At 34.3% G+C, this 9,701-nt stretch overlaps 1 protein-coding gene across 1 annotated transcript; it reads right to left on the minus strand.

Annotated features, from left to right (window-relative positions):
- Positions 1 to 321: 321 nt before the first annotated feature.
- Positions 322 to 1,100, minus strand: LOC134245078 (complement C1q tumor necrosis factor-related protein 3-like). The gene is made up of 2 exons (XM_062727341.1): positions 963 to 1,100; positions 322 to 713 (listed from the first exon to the last, which is right to left on the minus strand). Exon 2 carries the CDS (start codon positions 709 to 711, stop codon positions 322 to 324), a length of 390 nt encoding a protein of 129 aa, XP_062583325.1. The 5' UTR covers positions 712 to 713; positions 963 to 1,100.
- Between the last annotated feature and the right edge of the window lie 8,601 nt (positions 1,101 to 9,701).

Here is a 9,701-nt window from a genome sequence, read left to right on the forward strand (position 1 = left end):
GTAAGAAATACAATCTATGAACAGGGCAAGAAACCGCCTGAGAAAAAATGTCGAAGAGAAAAGTTGAAACCATCCCGTTTTTCATAAAGTTTACTTACTAGCTGTTAGTTCTCTCAGCCTTTTTAGTTAAACATCTAAAGACGAAACAGATATGCCAGACCTTATGTTTTCCTTATTTACACAATGCTCAGGAAGTATTTGGTTTTTATAATGAGCTGTTTTATATTACTTTTATCTGTTTGTAAGTAACATAAAAGTAAAGGCAATGGACATGATATTGAGATTTATTTCCCAAATTAGCTTCCATTTTACAGTGACTGTTTACAATTTGAAGCCGGAGAAGGAAGACCAGTCACCAGCAGCAGATTCCCCTTCACCTCCCATGGCCTTAATCCAAACTTGATCCTTCCTCTTCATCCCAATCACCGCAGTCGAGGACCCGGATGCATAGTGGGAACTTCCACTCCTACCATCAGCATGGTTGTGAGCGACAGGCTTACCATTGTAAACGATCTCTGTGTGAAAAACACCCCCAGCATGGGCCAGAATATTCCAAGAGAAGAAGTATATACCATCTTCTGGTGCCGTGAATATTCCTGTGAGAGGGCTATAGGCGTATCCTGCATTTAGAGTTGTGGTCTCGAATATAACAATGGCATTTTCTGGAAGGCTCCTTTGATTTTTCGTTAACTTTGCTTGAAAGGCTACCATTCCTGTTAAACAGAGTATGATTATTTTTGAGTCTCTGACTGTACAATGTTATATATTTTATGTCCTCTGTTTATAGGTTTAGAGACTTTTTATGAGAAAAACAGTTAACTTTAAAATATGAACTTACTAACATGAAATAAGTTTCTGTCTTTGAAAAATGAGAGTGAAATATGAAGAAATATAAAGTATTGATATTTTTGGATTGGAATCCTGTAAAAGAAGTAATTACATAATTATGTACCCAATCATACCTTCATAAAGGCTTTTTTTCGCACGTCCAAACAACTGAGTTGAGATGCTATCCTTTTTATCATTTGGTGCTCCATTTACATGAAGGACGGCCAGAGCTCCTATAACTAGGAGTGTCGTCGTCTTGAGGCTGAAAAGTTTATTCAAAGAGATAAGAAAAGATAAACCATACTTTCCTACCCACATGCTATAAAAAATGAAATATTGAGATAACGAACAGTATTCATGCTAAAAGTCCATTAAAACAAATTGGTAGCAGAGCTAGCACGGACCCCCAAACACAAAAAAGATGTGATCAGGTGCGACGGAGGAGCAAGCATCCCCCGCCGACTGACCACACCCGCGATTTAACATGCTAAACGGATCAATTAACCAGGTTAATGTCTCTACAACTATGAATTCAGACAAGTAAAATTTTCGAACAATTTTGACAAAAAGATGAAAATCATGAAATAAGAGACTAGTATTAAACTTTTAAATAGAATTAAATAATTGAGAGTTAATCGCACTCAACTCAGAGAAGCATATATTTCCATTAAAAAAAAAACAGGAAACGTGAAAGATTCTTTTTTAAATTTTTTTAACTATGCACAGATTTGCCAAATAAAAATAAACGCGTCTTATCAGAATTGAGTTAGAAATGCATTCTAAAACCGGCCTGTAGGTTATTTTTAACAAGCATTCTGAGAGTATTGCATAAGCAATACATGTCCCCTACCGGGTTCCCCTTTTTCTTCAGGATGCCATTTTTTAATGTGCAAAAGTCATGTCCAAGGTTAAACTGAAAGATTTTCAAGTTGTAAATGCCTTAAATCTAATAAAATAATAAACATTAAGACGACAATTCAACTCATTTATCCATCGTCTTTTCCTCGCTTCATATTTTTGTCGACAATCGGAAGTTAGCGCAGTTCGAACCCGATCTTAATTAAGCGATTATGAAAAATATTCAAAATGCCATTTCTGTCAGAAATCAATGAAGCGAAACGAAATTCAAACTTGATCTGTAACTCATTAAGATACACTCACCTACCAAAATTCAGCTTAATATCTGCAAGCGTTTAGAAAAAAAGTGCGGAAAACCAAGTGAGAATGAAAAATTATCAAAATGCCACAATTCTGTCAAAAATTAATGAAGCAAAACGAAATTCAAACTTGATCTGTAACTCATTAAGATACACTTACGTACCAAAATTCAGCTCAATATCTGCAAGCGTTTAGAAAAAAAGTGCGGAAAACCAAGTGGGACAGACTGACGGGGACAGACAGACAGACGGACAGACAGACAGACAGACGGACGGACGGACGGACGGACGCAGAGGAAACCTATAGTCTCCTCCGGTTTCACCGGTAGGGGACTAATAAAAGAAAATAAATGAAAAACACGTTTTAAGGGGATTACAAACTATACTAACTGTGCATCCGAAGTTACATTTTAAATCTTTAGGTGTTTAAAAAGAAAGAGTGAGAATAGCAATAAATTCCTTTTATATATGTATTCTTTCATTCTTGTTGTTTTAACATTTATTCTACACTTTATATTTAATTTTTAAAGCCTTGTAATTATAAAAAAGACATGTCTATTTCTTATTTTATAAGATTGAGATAAGCAAGAACCCAACTTCCTACAGCTTATATTTTCAGAGAACATATGAAGATATGTGAAATCTAATAAAAGTAAAGAAAAAACAATTTGTTAAAACTTACATTTGCATGATTGCCAATACTAGGTCACTTTGTAAAATGAGACAACCATATTTCAGTCAAAATTTCTTTATATATATATACTTCCATGATCAATTTTGAGAAACATTAGCTTACTTGCGTGTGGGTTGTCATGTTAATGTCCTATTATTGAACGTATCATTGGGTAAAAAGATGTACATTTATTATTATAAAAGGAATAAGCTGGGCGACACGTAACTGACCTTGCAATTTTTTTAATGAGCGAAAACAATAATTGAAAACCTGTCCAGTGAAACCTGCTTGAATGGTGAAAATATCGCTTTAGGCCGAGCCTAGATTTATTAAGAATTTTCTGACACATCTGTTACTGAGATCAATAAATATGATTCCTATGATTGCTTAATATGGTATTGACACAGTTATAGAAATTAGGAATAAAGTACAGAAGTCTTAAAATCCATTGCGTCTGCATGTAGTTAAAAAATCAGGCATATAATATGTTTTTAAGATCTTGTTAATTTGTAAATACTAATTCCAAAGAGCTTGACGTATACTAGTTTCCTAGAAAATAAATATAATACAAGATTTAGACATACATAAACATACAAGTAGTAAAAAATAGTGAGAAAAAACTGACTTAAGGTAGTCCGATCCTCAGGTTTATATAATTAATAATTAAGTAATAAAAAATACTCATAAAAATATCCCTGAATCCACAAAGTAATGTAAATTTATCCACAATATTTCTTTAAAATTAAAGATTAAATTTAATCATATTAAATAGGGGAAATTGTCAAATCTCCAATATTTTTTGTAGAAAAGGCGAATAGGAATATCAGCAATGCATTTTCTAATTGCAATTTGATATTTTAGGTTAAAAGACAATAGGTATGCAGGCATTCAGAGAAATTGTCATGATTTTTATATACTTATTTGGTATTCTCTCTGTCTTCTATTTCCTTCATGTATTCTATAATACATAGTGTAAAAGGCTTTTGTAATCATTGCAAGACATCACAAATCACTTCCTATTTCATATCATGCTAATTAGCGTTTCTCTAAAACCGTTTTTATTTTTTTCCTTTAATAGGGTACAAATGTCAACTTTTATTAGACCTTTTCTAAGACTTCCAAAAACCTTGAATCATATAAAGATGAATAAAATGAAATTGTTGCTTGAAAAAAAAAATAATTTTCAAGCTTCATTTTAATGCAAATCAAATAAAATATAAATTTTTTGAGTTATCCTTCCTAGCTGAGGATCGGATATCCTTAAGAACCCTCTCTACACTGCACACTAAAGATTTCTGATTCTAAGGTATTTTTCTGCAGTTGGAGTGATCTGCCCTTAAGATCCTTATTCTAAAAAACAGAAATTTACAATACATTACTCAATTTCTAATGAATTCAAATATTCTTAACATTTTAAAAGGTCAAGATAAATTAACTGAACTTGTTATTTAAAGGTATTTTCTCTATTGAAGTAATTAACAGTGATTTCTTTTCACTGATATTGTGTTGTCTTTGAACATTTTTCCTGGGGTAAATACCACGCACCATGCAGTGAAAATTAAATAAATAAGCTCAATATTAACCACCTTTATACAATATATTTTTGTCAATGTAAAAAAAATTGCACTTGTGTAGAAAGGGTCCTTAAATTATATCATATTTACTCATTATTTCTATCCCCTTTCATTTTTAAATTATTGCGATGATTTACTTAATTCCGTTTATGAATTAGAGTAAATAGAGTTGTTTTAACGAACACTTGGCTCAATGTCTCCGTTTGTCTGCTTTACTCACATTCACCCTACACACACACACCCTCACATCAAAAGAAAAGATATCTTTATTTGACACAATTATATATTGCTGTTTTAGTGCATAGCACTGTCTTTTAATTACCTAGTTTTACACTGTATCTTATTCCATTTAAATAACAACTTTGACATTCCTCCTTTTACTTTTTGTGTTCAACAAATCAGAAGAGCTCTTGGACATTGTGTATCACCATTTGACTCTTTACCATGAAAGACAGTCACTCTGCTGTGCTGAATTTTTCCAGTCCTTCCCTCCGTATTCCCTATATACATCATGCTATAATTGTGACGTCATTCCGGTGCAGGAAGTAAAATTTAACAATTTGTCTGAAATATGTAGTACTCAATATTTGTTGACTCCCTTTAGTACTTTAAGCTATTTTAATACTAAAATATTGTTAAGTATTGTTTGCTTCCTTCTGTCTTTTTTTCAATAAATTATTTGGGATTTTAATTGCTTTCTACTTGATGATTTGCGTACGCAGGTGTTTGGTAGAGCTAAGAAACTAGATTATTTAATTGCACAAAACCCATCTTAATTATCTTTTTAATACTTACATGCAACTCAAAGTCTTCTAAATCGTGACAACTTCATAGCAAGTTCTTGTAATATCCAGGGTTTTATTTAAATTCTTCTATTGTCCTCATCATTCAAATCACAATCAATGTAAACACGAATATATACATGTATATTGTGCTCAGTCTTTTTTTCATTCTAAGGCCGCTCGTGTCATATTTCTAAAATCGCTGAGCCAATTTCAACAAAATGCTTAGATGGGTCGCGTATTGAACATCAAGATTTGAATCTTTTTTATTCCGAAACATGGGTATTGAGATCCTAGTTTCATAATTTTTTGTCCCCCGCTTGAAAAGTGGGGGATATTAATTTGGGTCTGTCCGTCCGTCCGTCCGTCTTTCTGTCTGTCTGTAACGCTTTCGTTTCCACACGATATCTTAAGAACCCTTTGAGCTTTCGCAATGAAATTTTGCATAGCAACTCCCTATGGGCTAAAGAAGACCCCTATTGATTTTGAGATCAAAAGGTCAAAGGTCAAGGTCATAAATTCGCAAATTCTGTCTGTTATAACACTTTCGTTTCCACACGATATCTCGAGAACCCTTTGAGCTTTTGCAATGAAATTTTACATAACAACTCCCTGTGCCCTAAGGAAGACCCCTATTGATTTTGAGGTCAAAGTTCAAGGTCGTAAATTTATACATTCTGTCTGTATGAAACACTATCTTTTCCGGGCGATATTTTAAGAAGATTTTGAGCTTTTGCAATGTAATTTTATACCAAGGGAAGGATATGGAAATAACGAACAGTATTCAATCTCAACGTCCATTAAACAAATATACAAAATAAGAGCAGAGCAAACACGGACCTCCGAAACATCAGAGGTGGGATCAGGTGCCATGGAGGAGTGAGCATCCCCTGCCGACCGGTCACACCCGCCGTGTGCTCGTTGTCATAATCAGGAAATAACGGAAAAAATCCGTGGTCAATTCAGTGTATAAATAGTGGACTTACAATTGGTATGAAAAACGTCAGTCAGCATTTCATTCAATGATAAATTGTATTTGCTGACAAGGTCATTGTATCGACCATAGAATTTACGAAATGATGACTTTAAACGAGACTGTTGATATTCTTGTTTCATCAACTTGCTTGTCAATAATTTACCTCGTTTAAGAAATTGTTCATACGTAGAGCATGCTCTTGCGTATCGAATCAACTGAGATATAAATACTCCGTATGCAGGTGATGAAGGTATATTGCTGCATAAGTAAGGGAAGTTGACGATAGAAAAGTTAAAGTCATCACGTTTATCATATAGCTTGGTTGTTAGATTACCATTAGTGTCTTTTTCAAGTAAAATATCCAAGTATGAAGCAGAAGTGTCGGACTCTGTGGTATCTTTTATCTCAAGCTCACCAGGATATATCGTGTCGACGTAGGAATGGAAATTATCATTATTAATTGACAATACGTCGTCGATATATCTAAATGTCGAGTTGAAGGCCACAGCAAGTGTTTTCTTCTTTTCACGCAAAAGATTTTGCATAAATTCTGCTTCATATGAATATAAAAATAAGTCTGCTAATAACGGAGCGCAATTTGTACCCATGGGAATTCCAATAGATTGTTGGAATACCTGGTCTCCAAAAACCACATAGATATTGTCAATCAGAAACTCAAGCATCTTCTTGATGTCAACTTCAGAGTACTTATGTGTGCAATCAGAATCTGTTTTAACAAAATAATTTTTCAAATGACCAATGACGAGGTAAGTAAACTTACGAGTTCCATTTTTGTTGAAGAAGCAGCTGTCAATGATATTAAAAAGCCTGGATTTTAATTTGTCGTGGGGAATTGTTGTGTATAAAGTTGAAAAGTCGTAAGTTTTTATGCTGTTGATTTTTGTAAAGTCTTGTGATTTCAAATTGTCCAAAAGTTCTTTAGAATTTTTAAGTATCCACATCTGATTTACACCACTTCTTGAATATATAGTTGTACAGTACTCTTGAAGTTTTTCCTTCACTACTGTCAATATTTTAGTGAGAAGTAACGAAAGAGGCTTGGTTGAACATTTACTGGAACCTGCAATGTATCTTTGTTTGTAAGGATTCTTATGAAGTTTCGGAATCCAATATATATAAGGTAGTTCAAATTCATTTTGGCTCTGTGGAATATTAAAAGTATTCAAAACTGACAGGTGATTTTGAAGAATTTCTTCCTTAGAAAGAGAAGTATATGTATAAGTAGGATTACCACTTGTAGAATTAAATCCAAGTTCTTCTAGAATGCAATTTATATAATGAGCCTTACAAACGAAGACAATGTTGTTACCTGCTTTGTCGGCAGGAACCAGTACGTACTGATCGTGTAATCTATCTAATTCTTTTTTCACTTCTGGTTTATTGAACACAGAAGGTTAGATGGTTTTCATTTTGCCCCTCAATCTTTTAATACGTGACTTTAACATGGATCTGATACATTTAATCCATTCTGACAAGTTGTCAATGTCTTCTTTTTCATATCTAGCCCATCGTCTGGCGTAATTTTCAACAGAATCCATAATATTTATGAAATTCCGACGCCAGTTGAAGGATCGGAGTTCCCTATATTTAGGACCTTTTAAAATAAGTGATCTAAGGTCCTCATTACGAACTATTTTTACGTCACCTGTAATAACGTGTCCAGCAGGACTATAGTTATAGGGCGAAGAAGAACATGAACACGAAGGGGGGTTATTTTTCAGATAGTCGATATCCAGGCCATGTAAAGTGTTTTTGTAATTGAAAAGTTTGGAAGCAATGGTCGATGTATATTTGTAGGAAATACAAGGCGTAGTCTTTAACTTGAAATATGGTGGAATACAAGACTGGACCCTTTTGTGATTAAGAATATTACTTATATTAACCGCGTCAATTCCTTTATTTGCATATTGAAGTTTAAGGAAAAGACGGATTGTTTTAGCTGCATTTTCTTCCGTGAAACGTGCGGGTTTAAAAAGCCTATGATGTGCAATATCCATAATCACAGAACCGAGCCTATATTCAGGTGTCGAGGAATCTAAATTTGGATGTTCCTTGGTCTTTTCAAGAAGACTATTTAAAAGTTTCAAAGGGACAGAGTAAAGTTTGGTTCGAATATGATGTAGACCTAACTGTTGATTTACATAAGGTAGTAATGAATCAAAAGAGACGTCGTGTATTGCAGGTTTATTGTACGAACGATGTCCATGACTATTACGTCTCTGAGTATTGTTAAAAAGTCCCATCACATTTACATTATTACACTGCGGGCTTGTAAGATTTCCAACACTATCGACATTGTCATTACATCCATAGGGAAAGGCTGTCCCTAGTTTCCTAATCCAAAATTCTTCACGTTGTCTACGGAAAGGTGTACTCAACGACGGACTATTTGTGTGGTGATAAATCTTTTCCAGAATTCTAACTTTCATTGATAAAATAGAATGATCAGGTGAATTAAAATGTTTATATAAAAGCTGCTGACCACCATGATTTATTTGAAATCGATGACCTGATATTCTTTTGTTAAGCGATCCCTTGGTTTCACCGACATAAATAAGTCCAGACAGATTACATTCTATTCCATAGACAACATTAGAAGATTTGCAGTTCAGATTTTCCCAAGTTTTGGTATAGAAGCTCTGTCCAGTAAGATTACTGGTGAAAGAAGTGTCAGTTATCAAAATGTCACAGGTTTTACAGTTTCGCACAGAACATTTTGAAACCGAAGACATTGGATCGGAAAAGGAATCATCCAATATATTTGTAATAGAAACTTTACACTCTTTCAATTTGGTATATGATGTACTGGTTTTATACCAAAACTGGGAATCTGAAGACTGTACATATGACATATGTTTAATATCCCTGAGGATAATCCGAGGAGCACCAAATGAACTCCTTGAGTCTGTGTCCCTTATAGACTCAAAGGAGTGACGCCTTATTATACTGGGCGACGCTCCTGCCAGTATCATTTCGTTATTATGTGTACTCATGCATGAATAAGTACCGAACGACAAGTATCCTCGGGGACAAATTGTCCACCAGCAGAGATACATGTTCGGTGGTTAAAAGAAGGATATGGAAATAACGAACAGTATTCAATCTCAACGTCCATTAAACAAATATACAAAATAAGAGCAGAGCAAACACGGACCTCCGAAACATCAGAGGTGGGATCAGGTGCCATGGAGGAGTGAGCATCCCCTGCCGACCGGTCACACCCGCCGTGTGCTCGTTATCATAATCAGAAAATAACGGAAAAAATCCGTGGTCAATTCAGTGTATAAATAATGGACTCATATGAAGCAGAATTTATGCAAAATCTTTTGCGTGAAAAGAAGAAAACACTTGCTGTGGCCTTCAACTCGACATTTAGATATATCGACGACGTATTGTCAATTAATAATGATAATTTCCATTCCTACGTCGACACGATATATCCTGGTGAGCTTGAGATAAAAGATTCCACAGAGTCCGACACTTCTGCTTCATACTTGGATATTTTACTTGAAAAAGACACTAATGGTAATCTAACAACCAAGCTATATGATAAACGTGATGACTTTAACTTTTCTATCGTCAACTTCCCTTACTTATGCAGCAATATACCTTCATCACCTGCATACGGAGTATTTATATCTCAGTTGATTCGATACGCAAGAGCATGCTCTACGTATGAACAATTTCTTA

Source organism: Saccostrea cucullata, unplaced genomic scaffold, assembly GCF_032062105.1.
Source record: "Saccostrea cucullata isolate Sc308-1 unplaced genomic scaffold, CSIRO_AGI_Scuc_v1 ctg13927, whole genome shotgun sequence".
In the NCBI taxonomy this organism is placed as follows: domain Eukaryota; kingdom Metazoa; phylum Mollusca; class Bivalvia; order Ostreida; family Ostreidae; genus Saccostrea; species Saccostrea cuccullata.

What these genes read in the sequence shown, in the direction of transcription:
- LOC134245078 (XM_062727341.1), bottom strand. Translation starts at nt 711, where the DNA reads ATGGTAGCCTTTCAAGCAAAGTTAACGAAAAATCAAAGGAGCCTTCCA.